Below are 17,394 nucleotides of genomic sequence, written 5' to 3' on the forward strand. Positions count from 1 at the left end.
TGGGTCAACCCAGACAGTGACTGTGCGAGCCCCCAAATGCGGACACACAACCTCCCTGCACCCAGCTCCCCAGCCCCGGGCAACAATAACAGTGCAGCCTTGCCTTTCTCTCAGAGGCCTGGTGGCCCCTGCATATTCCTACCCTCCCACTCTGTAAGGGGGTGATGATCATGCGCACTGGCAAGGCAGTTGTGAGCACTGAATAAGGTAGATTTTAAATGCCTAATACTTAGCCTGGCGCATGTGTTCAGAAAATACTAATAGGTATTATTATCACAGCAAAATACTCAACTTATGAAGCGAAGCCTGGTATGCTGTGTTACCGAAAGCAGCTGTGCCACAGAAATAGTTTTTGTTTACATTTTCTAGCAAATTTGGCTTAGCAGTCTTAAAGCTATTGGGTGTTGCTATATAAGTCAGAACGCTACAGTACCTTTGGCCCCCGCCATCTGCGGGTTCCACATCTGAAGCTTTAACCAACCACTGATCAAAAGGCCTGCGGTGGCTGCGTCTGTATGGAACATGTACAGACTTTTTTTTCTTGTCGTTATTCCCTAAACAATACAGCATAACAACTGTGTACATAGCATTTACATTGCATTAGGTATTATAAGTAATCCAGAAGTGACTTAAAGCATACAGGAGGAGACTACGCCATTTATGTAAAGGACTTGAGCATCTTTGGATTTGGGCATCCGCAGGGGTCCTAGAACCAATCTCCCCTCGGATACCGAGGGACAACTCTACGTGCTAAAAGGATAAAATTGTTTAAATGAGTATCCACCAGCCAAAGCCTCACGTGGGCAGCAGGAGCGTCTGTGAGTGGCAGGAGCATCATCAGACTCCTCAGCCAAGACAGGAGTAATGAAAGCCCGGCAGCTCTGGTGTGTTGAATTTAAATATCCGCGGCGGGTCTGGATTCAGAGCCCTGGCCCCGGAATTCCCAGCACACTGGTGTGTTGACAGCAGTCACCCGTCTGCTCCAGTGTGACCTGATACCAGCTCAGTAGCCCAGGGCTGACAGGTGCATGGCAGGGTTGGCTGGCATCTACAGGGTTGCATCTGTGCTGACCCAGGACCTGCCCCAGGCGTACAAGAGCCTAGCAGGGGCTAGCATCATGGGACTCGTGGGGATCCATGAACATGCACACAGCACGTTGGTGGAAGCCTCTGAGAACTAATGGAGCAGGGCACCTGGCGCCGTTTCCCACACCCCAGCGGCTGATAGAGGGGATGGGGCAAGAGGTAGCTCAGGATTGGGCAGTGGTCTCAGCTTTCTCCTCCTCCCCTGGAACAAAGAGGTCACTTGGGAAATGACAGCTTGGGACAAATACTGCCATTTGTGTCTCTTCTACTCGCCAGCTAACACCACTCAGCTTGTGGGCCTGGGTAGGTGGCCTTAAGAAATGATCTTGGTTTCACATTTGTGTTGGTGCCTCATTGACTGAGTTACTGAACATGGATTGAGTGCCTGCTACATGTCAGTCACTGTGATGGACATTGAAGACACAGGGGTGACCCGCAGAGTTTGGGTACCGCTGGGGCTGCAGGTTGAGGTGGGGTAGGCTTTCCCCTGCGAGGGTCTGTTCCTGAGCTTGAGTCTTGGGGCCACTGGTGTCCCAGCTCCTCTGAGATGCTGTGTGATGTGTTCCCGTGGCAGCAGCACCCTTGGGCCACTTGGATCATGCAAGCTTACAAGAGGGCCACCCGGGGGGACACACAAAGGAGGCAGAGAGCTCTCCCTAAGAGCAGAGTAGTAGTTGATTTACTAATTTTTAAGTATTCTGCATTCTTTTTTTAGAAGGAAAAAGAGGTAGAAATGATCAGGCATGCCAGCAACGTGGCGTGATCCTGGAGTATGCCTTCTCGATGAACATTTTATCTGGCTGATGTGGGGACTTCTCCATGATCTAACTTGTCAGTGAGCTGAAGAACTACTCGCTGCAGCTTTTTGGTTTAATAACACTTTTTAAAATGAGCATGTTAGTCTCAGTGACAGTGTGACATAAGTATAACCCAGCATGGCATGAACATGAGGACTGAGCTATTCCTTTGAGGGTGCAAGGAAGGTGGGTCTAAAATGATAAGCTTCCAAAAGTAAAGTGTCATCAGTGTGCTGATCTTTTTAGGTTGTTCCTAAATTGTTTTCTAGAGAAACCCCTGGTTCTCCATGATTGAAAAAGAGGCACAAGGGTAGCTGAAGAGAGTGTGGAGGAAGGGTCAGAGCCCCCCGTGTCCGTCGGGTGAGCCCTGCTCGGGGTCACCGTGTCGTGGTGCACACCAACGAGCGAGTTTGTGTTCTTAGATCTCGATTCAGCTTCTCTCTGCCTTTTTTTTTCCGTCTTTCCCCTCCAGAGTGAAAGTAGCAGCAGTAGCAACATCTCCACCATGTTGGTGACACACGATTACACGGCAGTGAAGGAGGATGAGATCAATGTCTATCAAGGAGAGGTCGTTCAAATTCTGGCCAGCAATCAACAGAACATGTTTCTGGTGTTCCGAGCCGCCACTGACCAGTGCCCTGCAGCCGAGGGCTGGATTCCAGGCTTCGTCCTGGGGCATACCAGCGCAGTCATCATGGAGAACCCCGACGGGACTCTCAAGTGAGTAGCCGGCAGGGCCAGGGAGAGAGGGGCCCGAGCACAGAAGGGGCACAGAGGCCCTGGGAGGAGGAAACCCGTTGAGGGAAAGCAGCGCTGTTGTCTATTAGTGTAAGTTCCTCCCTGAACGCACTGTGGAACCCCAGAGTGAAGGTGTGGCGGCCTTCCATCTCTCAGACTTGTTCTGATAAGCTCTTTTAATAACCTGCACTTGCAAACACACACCTCTTTCAAGCCACTAGAGAGAGCATGACAATAATTTAGTCTCCAGAGGTCTTGGGTGGAGGGTGAGGACTTTCCAAGGACTCTTAACTCATTACTGGGGTACGTCAGTGAAGATACTCATTCTGTAAGCTGCAGGTAAAGATCTGTGTAATGCCATTACTGTAGTGGCTTATATATTCTGGAAGGTTAATTATGTTAAAAAACTTGAAACCAATTTTGCTGTATTAAACATTATTTTAAACAAAACTAAATTCAGGTGCTGGTTTCAGAAACTCTTCCCCTTCCCTGAATCTCCCCAGCTCTGGTAGAGGCCAGCCATGCGGCTTCTGGGAGTGGAAGCATTGCAGGATTATTGAAGTCTCCAAAGGCTTCAGCCCAAAAACCCAGACCCAAAGGCTCTGCAGCGGTCGTGTTCCTCTCCAAGCATGGGCGTGCCCTTGGCTGGGTCTGCAGCGCAGCCCATGCCCGCATCCCAGCACCTCCTTGTGCCTCTGGGCTCAGTGCTTACACCCAAGGGAGGCTGGGCTTGAGTTCAGGCTACAGAGAGCCTGTCTCCCATGACAGTCCCTTGTCCTGTTTCTCCTTGATACACAGAAATGTTTTATTCTAGTACATTGTTCAACAGTCCCATTTTATACTTCATTTCTTCCAAAAATATTCATAGGCCCTATATCAGGGTTCTCCAGAGAAATAGAACCAATAGGATATGTGTGTGTGTGGAGAGAGCAAGCGAGAGAAGTTTATTATAAGGAATTGGACCATGCAGTTAGGGAGACTGGGAAGTCTAAATCTGCAATGTGGGCCGGCAGGCTGGAGAGCCGATGGTGCAGATGAAGTCTGAAGGCATTCCACTAGAGAATTCCCTCTTGAAGGTCTTATTGTACTAATCAGGCCTTCAGCTGATTGGATGAGGCCCACCACCATGTGAAGGGTAATCTGCTTTACTCTACCAGTTAAAACATGAATTTCATCCAGAAACACCCAGAATAATATCTGATAAATATCTGAGCACCCAATGGCATAGTGAAGTTGATACATAAATTAACCATCACCGGCACCTTTATATTTTAATCCTTAAAATTCAAATTTTAAGGATTCATATTAAAAAAAGAAAGTGTTGGTTTTATCTCCTGGTTGTTGAGAATCGTAGGAAAGTGCTGTAGCAGAGATCTCTGTTCCTGAAGTGGTCTCAGTCACCCTGTACCTGCGTACGTTGCAGCGTCAGCTTTTCTCCACTGCTTTCAGGGTTCATTTGCTGAACCCTGGAAAGGCGTAATACTAACAGTGTGTTATTTCCCCCTAGGAAGTCAACATCTTGGCACACAGCACTCCGTTTAAGGAAAAAATCTGAGAAAAAAGAGAAAGACGGCAAACGGGAAGGCAAGTTAGAGAACGGTTATCGGAAGTCGCGGGAAGGACTCAGCAACAAGGTATCTGTGAAGGTGAGCTCGGGTGTCGTCCGCGGGGAGCAGGGGGACGGCCCAGGAGGAGTTGGGGAGGGCGACACACTCCGCAGTCCTGGGCCTGCTTGACGGTGATCTGCCTCCTACCCCTCCCTCTGCCCTGCGAGCCGATCCTGCGGGGCTTCGTGGAGGCTCGCGGAGGCAGTGCTGGCTGCACAGGTACGCATGTGTGTTCCACGGAACCAGGTATACACGTGCACACCTCACCCGGTGCACACCTGGCTTAGAAAGAACGCTGTTAGCTTCCCAGATGAGGCAGAGACAAGGTTCTCAGAAGCAGACAGAGTGCAAAGCAGCTGTGGCTCAGACTTCCTTCAGTGTCCCGCTCAGACCACAGGGGAAGTGGCTGGATGTGGAGACACGGGTCCATGGCTCTAGCAAATTCTCCTGCTTCTGTCAGCTTTACTCCTCTATAGTCTGGTTGCCTCAAACCTGTGGGGATTTTGCCTGGAGAAAGAGAACATACCTCCAAAAGGGAATCCAGGGACCCTGGGTCAGGACACTGGCTATTCTGCAGAAGGAAGGGATCCAGGGACCAGCTGGACTTAGCCCAGAGGAGGAGAAAAGTGGACATCTCTGAGTTTAAGCAGCATTTTTGTGTTTGTGGATAGGAAGGAAAAAACTCACCCAAATTCGTATGACATGAAGCTTTCAAGTGCTTTTAAAGGCAGTGGAAACATGTAGTATTTTGATTGATACCCAGGCAATCTAGGTCATATTTCTGCTCATCTTTCCACCACAGTTACAGCCCTGGAATGAAAGTAATATACTTCAAAATAGTTCATGGTTTTGGTTAACACCTATGTGCTTTTTCCATTTCAGCTTCTCAATCCCAACTACATTTATGACGGTGAGTCCTGTTATCTTTGTCTTCTAGTCTCACAGATTACGGGTCTCGGGGGCGTGTTCAGAACCCTCGAGTGTAACCCACGGAAATGGGTTCTCTGTGGAGCTCTGGGCTTGGGCGGCCGCTTAGATCTCACTTGTTTGTTAGGGAAGCTTTGGGCATGGGGAGGGAGCTGAGGGTGACTGCGTTACTGACTCCTCTCTCATTCAGTTCCCCCAGAATTCGTCATTCCCTTGAGTGAGGTCACGTGTGAGACAGGGGAGACGGTTGTTCTTAGATGTCGAGTTTGTGGCCGCCCCAAGGCCTCCATCACCTGGAAGGGCCCTGAACACAACACCTTGAACAACGATGGTCACTACAGCATCTCCTACAGGTGAGGGAGGCCCACTGGTGGGTCGGTTTCACAGGCTGGTTCCACTGTGACTGACAACGCTCGATCCCTTGGTTACCTTCACACTGGGACACTTCCCATGAGGGAACATTTCGTACCTGGGCGTGCAACTGAAATTAAAATTCCACTTGAAATCCCTCATCAGTACTTGAGCTCCTACTTTCCTGTGACTCCAAAGGAGAGAGGTTAGGGGGCCGCGATAGGAAGCAGCCGCTGGGGAGCTGAGCCTTTCTGATGTGCTGTGTTCTCCTTGTGTGGCAGTGACTTAGGAGAGGCCGCTCTGAAGATCGTCGGTGTGACCACGGGAGACGACGGCATCTACACGTGCATCGCTGTGAATGACATGGGTTCAGCCTCGTCTTCAGCCAGTCTGAGGGTTCTAGGTAAGCTGCACTCCTGGGCCAGGGGTGCCCATCCTCTGGGGATCTCAAGTCCAGAGTACCGCCTACATGTGACATGGCTGGAAATATACGACAATAAGTCACTCATGGGGCTTTTCACACGAGAGCTGCAAGTAGCAGACCACGGTCTCTGGACGTCCTGGGGTGGGTGATCTCACCTCAGGAGATCAGAGGAGGCGCCTCGTGAAGGCCTCTGACCGCGGCCACTGGGCGCTTGAGCCCCTGGTGCCGGCCTCTGGTGCGTTCTATGTTCTTAGTACTCCAGCACATTCTTGTATCCAATTCATCTTTTATCCAATTATTCCGCAGACACTTTGGCTCTAGAGAGTCTGCTCTGAGTTGGTCTCATGTAGACTAGAAGGCAGAGGAGGACGGAGGGGATGTGGTCGAGGCCCCCACAGGCTCTGCGCCTTAGACCTGACGACAGCCCTTCCTGGGGGGCCTGTCCTCCTGACCCTTCCATGAGCGCAGGGCGATGGCGGTGGGACCCCCGCCGCTCTGGTGTGACGACCTTGCTCTCTCCACTGCCCAGCAAGGCCTTGTTCTCTCTCCTCAGCTAAACCGTGCGGTACCGGAGGCAGAGCCCATGTCTTAGGCCTGTTTAAATTTCCTGTACTTGCACTTGACATATGTAGATGCTTAGTAAGCAACACATCCCGATTGATATCCAGCCACGAGTTTGCAGAAGGCGAGCCATGCAATACAGGGCTGCTGAGACCTCTCACTGAACCTGCAGCTGCTCCAGATACGGAAGCTGCTTCCAAGAGCAAGAACGAAAATCTGAATTAAAAGGAGAGCTGAGTCTGGGAGTACCCTGTGTGTAGAGAATAAACAGAATTGTCTTAGAACTTTTATCCCATATATCTTAACCCCATTTATTTTAACCTCATTTAGTCAAAGAAAGGAAGCTCTGATTTTTGGATCATGGCACAAGAGAGAAAGAAAAATCTTGAATTTGAGAGTAAAGAATCACTGGGGCCGGCCCAGTGGTGCAAGCGGTTAAGTTCACACACTCCACTGCGGCAGCCCGGGGTTCGCTGGTTCAGATCCCGGCCACGCACCGACGCACTGCTTGGCAAGCCATGCTGTGGCAGCGTCCCATATAAAGTGGAGGAAGACGGGCACGGATCTTAGCCCAGGGCCAGTCTTCCTTGGCAAATAAGAGGATTGGCAGACGTTAACACAGGGCTGATCTCCTCACAAAAAAAAAATTTAAAAATTGAGAGTAAAGAATCACTGATGTTCTACTTTCTAAAAGATGTCACAGAAATTATACAAGTGATTTTTATTTTTTTAAATAAATCACGCATGAAGGCTGAGGGAGTTCAGGGAGATACAGAGCTAGTCCCACCGTGGAGACACAGCAGGAGAATAATGGAAAAGGAAGTGTGTGTGTGTTGCTATCACGTAAATCCATCTGTTTTCATGCTAAGTCCCAACATGTGGTGTGTGTTCTACGCTTACAGCACACCTCCATTCCAATGAGCCACAGGTCAGATGCTTGGTGGCCACGTGGGCTGCCGAATTGGACAGCACAGGTCTCGTAGACGCCTTCCCCGGGAGGCGCCACGTAAACCCAGCTCAGGGGATGCTCTTCCTGCAGGTCCAGGGAGTGATGGGATCATGGTGACCTGGAAGGACAACTTCGACTCCTTCTACAGCGAAGTGGCTGAGCTTGGCAGGTACGGCTGAAACCCAGAGCCCCGTCCCGGAGGGCAGAGTGTAAGACGTAACTGGCTGTAAGAGGAGAGTGATCGAGTGAAACGGTGTATCTTGCCAGCAGTTGGAAGTTATATGTATTATATTTGAAATGTAACCTGCACGCTGAGGAAGTCGAGAAGACGTTTTCAGCTCGAGTTCCAAGAGAGAAGTAAGGCCTAATGCCACATGCCATCCGTTGATGGAGTGAATTACCTTTTCTGCTGTGCATCAGGGAGGGTCTAGCTATGTCCCATCCTTGGGAGAATTCAGAGAAAGAGTCACCCTAACCGTTTCTTGTAGAACTTAATTCTCCCGTGAAGCCCGGTTGAGAAAAGCTGAAGGTGTCTTCGGGTTTCAGCTGTACGTGGAGGTTTAGGTGGAGTGGAGGGCACTCCTGCACACCTGAGAGAGGGGTGTCAGCACAGAGGGGCTGTTTCTCTCCACCCCAGGGCCGGGGGAGTGGTTCAGCAGTGCCCTCAGGACCCAGGCTCCGTCTGACTCAGCTCACTGTCCATCCACGCGGCACTCATCTGTGTCTGGTGTCAGTCCCGTGTGGCAATAAGGAGGTCAAAAAGCATGACAGCTGAGGGGGCCGGCCCGGTGGCGCAGTGGTTAAGTTCACACTCTCCACTTCAGCAGCCTGGGCTTCATGGGTTCAGATTCCCTGCACGGACCTACACACCGCTCATCAAGCCGTGCTGTGGCGGCGTCCGTATACAAAGTAGAGGAAGATGGGCACAGATGTTAGCTCAGGGACAGTCTTCCTCAAGCAGAATTAGCTCAGGGACAGCCATCTTCCTCACCAAAAAAAAAAAAAAAAAAAAAGCATGACAGCCAAGCTTGTCCGTTTTAGGAAACTTTCTAGGCAACTGCCCCAGCAGCAGCCTCTTAATGTTCCAGCGGCCGTACTGGGTGGCCTGGCTCCAGGTATCTGTCCACATGTCTGTGTGCCAGCCTGGCATGGCTGTCAGTTTGCTGCACGAGGGACACCAGTGCTGCTGTCTCAGAGCAGCAGTGATCTGTCACATCACACAACGTGGGGACCGATGGGGCAGTCATTCTGCTGGTCTCTCCTGAGCTCAGTCAGCTGGCCGCCCACGCCTCACCCACACGTCTGCGGCCCTGCCTGGGTTGCTGGGCCGCTCTCCACTGGACTTGCACCCTGGGCTTTGTCACACCATGGCAGAAGCATTCCACAGGAGCGACAGCAGAAGCTGCAAGGCCTCTTAAGGCCCAGCCTCCAAAATCAATGCCCATGCTTCCTCCGTGTTCTGTGGGTGAGAACCAGCCACCAGCCAGCCAGGATTCAAGGGAGGAGAACGAGACTCCACCTCCCCATGGAGGAGGAGCAAAGGAGTGGGCGTCTTAGACTCACCACAGTCTGCCTCCTGGCCACAGATTTATTTATATTCCTCACATTGCCCAGCCCCCCCAAAATCTCTTCCCATTGTGGCAGCAGGTTCAGGCTTGCCGTCTAAGATCTTGTGCCAGTTGAGTCAAGGTGCAGCTGAGGCTTCTGGTGTGGTTCACTGGGTGCAGCTCCAGAGACCGTGAACTAGAGACCAGTTACCTGCCCGCACACGCATCCTACAGTGACAAGTCAGAGGCGGGTGATAGCAATAGACTCTCCTGTTCATAAAGGGGGGGCACGGGGTGCACAAGGAGGCACAAGCAGTCCATCCTGAGTTTTTTCATATGATGGTGAAGGTTTTCCATGAGAGCAAAGGTGGAAGCTGCCTGGCAAGTCTCATGTCACTTCTGCCACATTTGGTGGCCAGAGTAAGTCACGTGGCCTGCCCAGACACAGGGTGAGGAAATGGAATCTGCTTCTAAGAGGGAGGAGAGCCAGAGTGACACGGCTCAGGGGCTCAGACACAGGCAGGCTTCATTGGGGCCATCGTGGGGCCGCAGCCTCTCCACGGAGTGGCGAGGGAGAGCAGGGCCTGTGGACAGGGCTTGGGTCACCAGCCAGGGGAGGCTGCCCCCATGCAGTCCGTTTGGGGTCACAGAGCCTTTTCTCTGTGACCTACTCAGAGTCCTCTAAAATTATCTTCCCCACCTATTTTGCAGGGGCAGATTCTCTGTCGTTAAGAAATGTGATCAGAAGGGAACCAAGCGAGCGGTGGCCACCAAGTTTGTGAACAAGAAGTTGATGAAGCGTGACCAGGTCACCCACGAGCTCGGAATCCTGCAGAACCTCCAGCACCCGCTCCTTGTTGGCCTCCTCGATACCTTTGAGACCCCAACCAGTTACGTCCTGGTTTTAGAAATGTGCGTACACTCCGGCTCTCCTCCCTCTTTGCAGCACTCGGCCTCGACTTCAAGTGGTCTTATTGTTGTTTTTTCTCTAAGAAGGATAGAAATCGGGATTTTAGGATTCACAGAACTTCTAAAAATTACGTTTACTATCAGACACTACAGTTTAGAGCTTTCTAGTAACGGCAGAAAGAAGTATAGGCTTCAGTAGTGCTGTCTGGCAAGCTAGCCATCTAAACACCTGACACCAGCCAGGCTCCCGCTGGGTCCCAGAGGCCAAGCTCTCTCAGGTGCTGGAGACTCATCTCGCTGCTCGTGACCTCAAGCTGACCTGACCCCACACGTGCTGGGGCCTGCGAGCCTGGCGGGACTGGGAGTGGCTCACTAGACCTGGCTGCGTCCGATGCCTCGGGCATCTGACTCAGCCCCAGGGCCAGTCCTGCCCCTCAGGCTGGGCTCCTGCCCACTGAAGGATGATTAGACGGGGATGGTAAGATGCACCCCACCTAAAGAACGCCCTCTGGAGACCAGGGGAGCCTCTGACCAGAGCAGCCCCACTGGGCCCCGCTGTGCTTCCTGGGCCCTGTGTGTGGCCTCAGTAAACAGTTCAGTCGTTTGAAGAGAGAGCGTGAAACCTACGACCCTAGAACAGAGCTCAGCTGGGGGCAGCTTTGCCCTCCAGGGGACCTTTGGCCGTGTCTGGAGCCTTCTCTGGTTGTCGCAGCTGAGGGGGCGCTGCTACTGGCATCTGGAGGGTGGAGGCTAAGCATCCCACAGGGCTCGGGACGGCCCCACGGCAGACAGTCATCTACTGTGCCAGCAGTGTGGGGTCGGGCGGGCCGCCCTTACAACCTTCTCGTCTCTCTGCAACATCTCTGCGTTCAGCTTTGTTTAAATTCCTAGTCCTCCTTTTTGGGGGAGTCATTTCCTACAGGTACTTGGATTTACAGCTTCTCTTCCACTGGCGAAAGCCAGACCTTTTGCACCGTTTCGTAGTTCTTGGTACATTCGTTAAGTGGAAAGAGTAGGACAGAGAGGAGGCCCCCTCACAGAGCTGCACAGGGACATGTTCACGGTGACCACGGGGCTCGAGCTTTGGGCCCCTCACGTGCAGGGAGTCCCTCGAGGCCCTGCACCTGATCTTCTGTTTGTCGTGTTCTTTTTCTTAAAGAATTTGTAAGTCCCTCCACCGGGTCTTCACAGGTCCAGCCTCACCGTCCCCCAGCCCTCCGCTGCCGCCCCTGAGCCCTGGGGGAGGGGATGTGTCAGGAGGGTCTGCCCGCCCGGGACTGCGCAGCTAGAACCTCCTGGAACATTGTGAGCCTGTTTGGCCCCTCTCTCTCTGGACTAGCAAACCTATTAGATGGTAGAAGGGAGTAGGCAGGCCCTCCTGAGGCCGATCATCGTGTGCAGAGGACAAGTCAGTGGACTTGGGGCCTGGACACAGCCCAGTCTGGTGTCGTCCCTGCCCTGCCTCTCGCTGGCTGTGAACTGGGGCTCATTTCTCAACCTTGGCATCCTTTAAAGTCTCAGATACTTTGGAGGATTGTTGTGGGGCTAAAATGATGTCCGAGCAGAGACCTGGCCCCTGGGCGTACCCAGTACTCAGGAGAGTCCTTTCTGCCCCAGAAGCCTGATGCCTGACAGCTGCTGTTCATCTTCCCGGGGATTTTTAACAAGAACCATCCTAGAGTCCTCGACAGAAATTTCCTACAAGACCCCTGTTTCTGGTTTAAAATTTCAGTGCATTCAGCTGTCATTTCTTTTCACTGGAAAACTAGATGGTTTGGCCTCACTGTCATGTTAATGTTTTCATAACAATTACTTGGCTATCAGATTCTCCTTGATTACTCCCCATTACCAGACAAGTGGCTGATCTTCCTATAAATTTCTCTTTTGCAAACAAAGAGAGCAGCATAGACCAGCGTTCAGAGAGGCTGGGGGCCAGACCACCTCATTGCAATTCCAGACTTCACTTACGCTGTGTGACCTTGGGAAAGTTCCATACTTTCTCTATGCCTCAGTTTCCTCATCTGTAACACGGGGACAGTAACACATTCTTCTCAGTTGTCACAAGGATTAGGTGAGTTGATAGAAAGTGTTTAGTCTCTGGCACATGGGCAGCGCTGTGTCAGTGTTTTTTAAATATTAAAGGTAACTTCACAGTAGGCAGCACTCATTCCATCGCCTTGTATGTTGGGGGACCCGGAGCTGTTATATCGATTTAAGACAATGCCGATTAATACCTGCTGAATGAGGGGGCACCGAGTGGCAGGGAGCACCCTCGGCATCTGAGCACCCACTTTGGGGAAGTGAAAACCCCGGGGGGTCAATTTGATTGAAGGCGCCGTTTCAATACTCTCACACAAAGGAAGTAGAGTCACAAGGTTTATGACTTACAGATCCCAGACGCGAAGGGGCACACTGAACCTGGGAGGGGCAGGCCTCCGTCCCAGGTCACGAGCGAGCAGGAGATGGAGAGTGGGGGAGCAAGCCCCTGTTACTCGTAAGGTGGTTGGGGCGAAGGTCACTAACTTTTCATGGGCTCGACTCTTACGTGGGTATTCTAAAGGATGCCCCAGGAAAAGCAGAGCGGAACCCGTGGCGGGCATCCTAACCTCAGGTCCTTAACTAAATGCCCAGACTGTAGGTAGAGCAGTTGTCATACTGTGAAATGCCCAGGCGGCCACTCAGGGTGGCTGTTTTCCCATCATGCCTTGTCTGCCTCTTTACCTACATTATCTCCTTCAGCCCTCACATCACCCATTCTACAGATGGCAAAACTAAGGCTCGGGGAGGTGGTATTGCCTTTTCTCCTTCAGCAGATACCTACAAGACGTCTCCTGTGTGCCAGGCACTGCCAGGTGGCTTGGCGGGGTGGTTTCCTCGCTTCCAGGTGGCAGGGTCTGAGTCCGAGCGTGCTGGGCGGGAGCCTGCACCTGCTCGTCTCCGCCTCCAGTGCCCTCCAAGCCGCCTTATTCCCACTCACATCTCCACAAGGAGGATAGAGGAGATCACCCTCTCGATACAGTCATGCCTTCAGGTGGAGCCGTCATCCTGAAACGCGACAGAACCCTAACAGTGGGGCACAGATACGTGTCTGTCCCGTGTTAGACCAGAGAGGTCTCTAAAGTGGACCAGCTGGCACCACAGCAGGCATCTCACACGTTCCTCTCTCCGCAGGGCCGACCAGGGGCGTCTCCTGGACTGTGTGGTGCGATGGGGAAACCTCACCGAAGGGAAGATCAGGGCATACCTGGGGGAGGTTCTGGAAGCCGTCCGATACCTTCACAACTGCAGGATAGCACACCTGGACCTAAAGGTTAGTGGGGCCCTGGGCCGGGGAAAGCGGCCGTCTGATGACGGCTTGGCACCACGGCACACAGGGCCACTCTCAGCTTATCCTCTGGACCCAGGCCAGGAGCCCCCAGGGGGATGGGACAAATATGAGGGGGTGGGAGATGGGAATACAGATTTCTAATCTCTGTTTTTAAGAGTTTGCTTTCAGTGATATAAACAATAAAATCCTAGATAAACAAATATTTGAGATCTTCCAACATTTCATGAGACTTTGAGAAAGTTCCTGTGAATTTTGCTGGGCTGCTGTGGGACTAAGATAGGAAGGAGAGTATTACTATTAGTGCTGGGAGCCAAGATGAATACCCAGCTTCGTAAGCCAGCATTACCGTGTAACACGGTGACTTGACAGTGATTTGCAGAGAGGGCAAGCCCATGCAGAGCTGGGGGAGCAGTTCCTCTGGGTGGGCGCTCTTTCCCCCTTCCTGGGCCTGTGTGTTGTTTCATCCTGTCCTGCACTGGACAGTTTGTTCCCATTGACACCATAGATTCCTGGTGAGCATTGCCTGTAGGGTCAAGATTGGGGTTGGTGAAAATGACAGTTGTCTTATCCTGTCTTCTAGCCCGAAAATATCCTGGTAGATCAGAGTTTAGCCAAGCCAACAATTAAATTGGCTGACTTTGGAGATGCTGTCCAACTCAACACGACCTACTACATCCACCCGTTACTGGGGAACCCCGAATTTGCAGCCCCCGAAATCATCCTTGGGAACCCCGTCTCCCTGACCTCGGATTCGTGGAGTGTTGGAGTGCTCACATATGTCCTTCTTAGCGGCGTGTCCCCCTTCCTGGACGACAGTGTGGAAGAGACCTGCCTGAACATTTGCCGACTAGACTTTAGTTTCCCAGATGACTACTTTAAAGGAGTGAGCCAGAAGGCCAAGGATTTCGTGTGTTTCCTCCTACAAGAGGACCCTGCCAAACGTCCCTCGGCTGCGCTGGCCCTCCAGGAGCAGTGGCTGCAGGCGGGCCACGGCCATGGCAAAGGCGCAGGCGTCCTCGACACGTCTAGACTGACTTCCTTCATTGAGCGGCGCAAACACCAGAACGATGTTCGACCTATTCGTAGCATTAAAAACTTCTTACAGAGCAGGCTTTTGCCTAGAGTTTGACCTATCTTGAAGTTCTTTCTCATTCTCTTTCACCTGCCAATCAGCTGTTAATATGAATTTTGAAGAGAAACACAAACCAACATAACTGATCGGCTGCCGTATGTTCGTCGTGTGAAGCTGCATTCTGAGCGAGCTGTGCTCGGCAGTGCTTGGGCCTCGGGCTGCGAGCTGTGCTGGGGTGGAGGACTTTCTCTCACGCTCTGCGAGAGCAGAGACAGCATTGCTGTGTCACAGGCTTTATTCAGGTTTCTGCAAAAAATAAAAAGAAACTTTTTTAAACGAACATGAATAGAATTTTGCAAATTTAACATTTTCCAAGATTTATTCAAGGAAACGAAATGCCTGTGTTCAACCACTGGTGTTAATGAACAAAACAGATCCTGGACACCTCTGGGGAAGACTCACCCTCCCCACGGCCTCGTCCAGGGCTCAGTGTCCACCTGGCTCTGAGCTTTTCCAGCTGCCTGGTCTGTGTGTGTCTCACCGGGACGCCAGACTACGCTTCTGAAATGTGCATTCAACCTCAAACTTTTGCATAAAAATAGAATGAATCGTTTTGCTCTGATGAAATGTAGGCCTTACTTGTATATAAGACTGGTCCTGCCTTCCGTCTGCCACCTGCCCTCCCTCCCGCTCCCTGCCCACTTCCCAGGGCTTCCTTCGGGGGTCAGAGGGCTCTGCCCATCAACCGAGGACATCAGGTTGGGTCCTGCCCCGCTACCCCCTCCCTCCACATCCCACCCCCAAGCCGTCAATCAGATTGTTGAGCGGTATACAGTCAGATGAAAATACTGTAAATGCACTCATTGGGATTTTTTTGGTTTTATTTCATATCATGTGCAATGTTGTGGCTTTAACATTTTATGCAACTATTTATGAAGACCTCTGTTGTACCTGTAATAAATATATAGAAAAAGCACATACTTCGTACGGTGAGCTTTATGGTTTTGTGTGTGTGTCCGGGGTGGGGCGGGGGGTGGGGGTCGTAGCCCTGTGCCATCCGTTCAAGGAGATTTAACCCTTCGTGAAATTTGTCAGTTTTGAGGACTGTAAAAAGTGATTTCATACTCTGAATATAAAACTGGATAATAGGGTAATGTTTTAAAATTTATTATGCTATTATTCAGAATGCCAAAGTATTATTTTTTTTCCCAAAATCAGTCTGGACATTTACTACTTTTTAGACTTTTTGACGTTCAACTTTCTGTACAAAAATTGGCTGGATTTTGAGCTTTTGGTAAGAAAATAAAAGCCAATGAAGCACTAGCCGCCTTGAGGCTGGCATCCGATGTCTGTGTCACTGTGACAGAATTACGCTGGTGCAGGGAGGCCTTTCAACAAGAGACGCTGGGTTTCTGGGCACGCTTGAATTTTTCTGGATGTCTTTTTATCTTTGTTGTGTGAAATACACTAAAAAAGAGACCAGCCTGCTTCCCAAGCCAGCCAGACACCTGGGTCTTGAGCCATAAACTGGCATAGTTGAGCTTTGCAGCTTCCAATGTATTTTATTTATTCTTTTGTTGGGTTTTTGTTTGTTTCTTGTAAAATTGTACAGAAACTTTTTAAAAGAAATTGGATTCAAAACTGGATGTGTATTCGTAACCTCACAACTTTTATTTGTGTATTGTTTCTTTTATTATTTCAGTTAAATTTTTACATTATTTTGCATGTATATTTCTTTGTACAGAGACCTTACATGTTTACACGGTATGATGTGATGTAAATATTTTATTTTGCCATCAGTTATTTTAAAAAATTAAACATATTTGCCTGATTTTTGTGTTAGGTCTTTTATTTAAATTGCTCAATATTGAATCAAAAAGAGAGATCTCTGAGGGAGAGACTGAAGGAGAGGCCTCTCATGGGTTGGTGGGGGGTAGGATGGAATATTCTGGATTTGGAATCCGCTGTACACAGTCAGAAGTGGGAGTGGGTCAAGCTCCTGCAGACTGATTCATAGAACCCAGACTCAGAGGCGCTGATGTATGAACCACGATGTCAGCTGCCTGTTTACAGCGGGGCTGCTCCTTGTCCTGGGTAGAATGCCTCCGGTGCCCCTGGTTCTCCATGAAAGTAGAATCAGAGCAGAGAGAAGAGCTGTTGCATCCTGGCCACAGAAAAGCAAAATTAACGTCGTCTAGATGGACGAAGAAAATGGAGCACTTAGGTTCAAACACCAGTGTTATGAACAAACCAAAGATCCTGCACCTGCAAAGACCACCCCCAGTGGTGGCGGTCCCTCAGCCCCCAGCATGGGAGTCATGGTCCTCGGGAACCTGCAGCCAGTGCCTCTCTGGATCTTGCACTGCAGGCCTCTGATGCCAGCTGTGGCACCTGCCTGCTTCTGACAGTAGGTTACTTTTTCCTGGAGACCAATATCGTCTCTCTTGTTTTGATTCTTTCTTGCTTTTTTGATTTTTTCCCCCTTGGGGTAGTGGCCTATTGTTCAGCTCACCATAAAGAACAGGTTTTATTTTTAATCCATTTGCTGAAATCCTGAAGGTAAGACAGGCGTGAAAGGACCACATTGTCCTAAGTCAGGGCCTGGGAAGCTCACTCTCCCTGAGATGGGCGCCTCCTCTGAGGCGCAGGGACACCGATGGCTCCATGGGCTTGGGAGGGACGGAATGCAAGGTTGGTTCAATTCCCAAGGTTGGGGCAAGGGGGAATCAGGCCTCAGAGTGAGTCGCCTGGTCACCACAGTGCCACACCTTCTCAGCAGCAGGAGGGAGGCCAGGGGTCTGTGGTGTTCTTTTAGTTGGACACTTGCTGAATGAATAGTTATGCCTAAGGGATTAGCAAAGCATTCTACAAGTGAAAGGCATTCCCACAGTGAAAAGTGGCCCATCATGACCACTTCTCAGATTTTTTTCTCAAACATTAAGATGTTTTCTATTCTACATGTTACTATTTATAAAGTTTTTAAATCCAGGGATTCTCTTTAGCTCTAAAAGGAAAAAGGCTCACCAGTATTTTAGCAGAATAAATCATGAGCATCATCTTATAGCAAGCTATATAGTTAATCCAAAGAGACAAAAACA

General features: G+C 50.7%; 1 protein-coding gene across 3 annotated transcripts in view; it reads left to right on the forward strand.

Moving 5' to 3' along the window:
* TRIO (trio Rho guanine nucleotide exchange factor) overlaps positions 1 to 15,272 on the forward strand; it is a 355,370-nt gene extending 340,098 nt beyond the window's left edge. For all 3 annotated transcript variants that reach the window (XM_087443141.1, XM_087443142.1, XM_087443143.1), the window contains 9 exons: positions 2,356 to 2,603; positions 4,129 to 4,267; positions 5,111 to 5,138; positions 5,346 to 5,508; positions 5,788 to 5,909; positions 7,531 to 7,609; positions 9,699 to 9,899; positions 13,068 to 13,206; positions 13,805 to 15,272. In XM_087443141.1, coding sequence (XP_087299267.1) covers positions 2,356 to 2,603; positions 4,129 to 4,267; positions 5,111 to 5,138; positions 5,346 to 5,508; positions 5,788 to 5,909; positions 7,531 to 7,609; positions 9,699 to 9,899; positions 13,068 to 13,206; positions 13,805 to 14,353 — 1,668 coding nt within the window. In that variant the 3' untranslated portion in view covers positions 14,354 to 15,272. The remainder of the gene's footprint in view (positions 1 to 2,355; positions 2,604 to 4,128; positions 4,268 to 5,110; positions 5,139 to 5,345; positions 5,509 to 5,787; positions 5,910 to 7,530; positions 7,610 to 9,698; positions 9,900 to 13,067; positions 13,207 to 13,804) is intronic.
* The last annotated feature ends 2,122 nt before the right edge of the window (positions 15,273 to 17,394 follow it).

This window comes from Ceratotherium simum, chromosome 18 (genome assembly GCF_057802395.1).
Source record: "Ceratotherium simum simum isolate JZ-2026a chromosome 18, ASM5780239v1, whole genome shotgun sequence".
Classification (NCBI taxonomy): domain Eukaryota; kingdom Metazoa; phylum Chordata; class Mammalia; order Perissodactyla; family Rhinocerotidae; genus Ceratotherium; species Ceratotherium simum.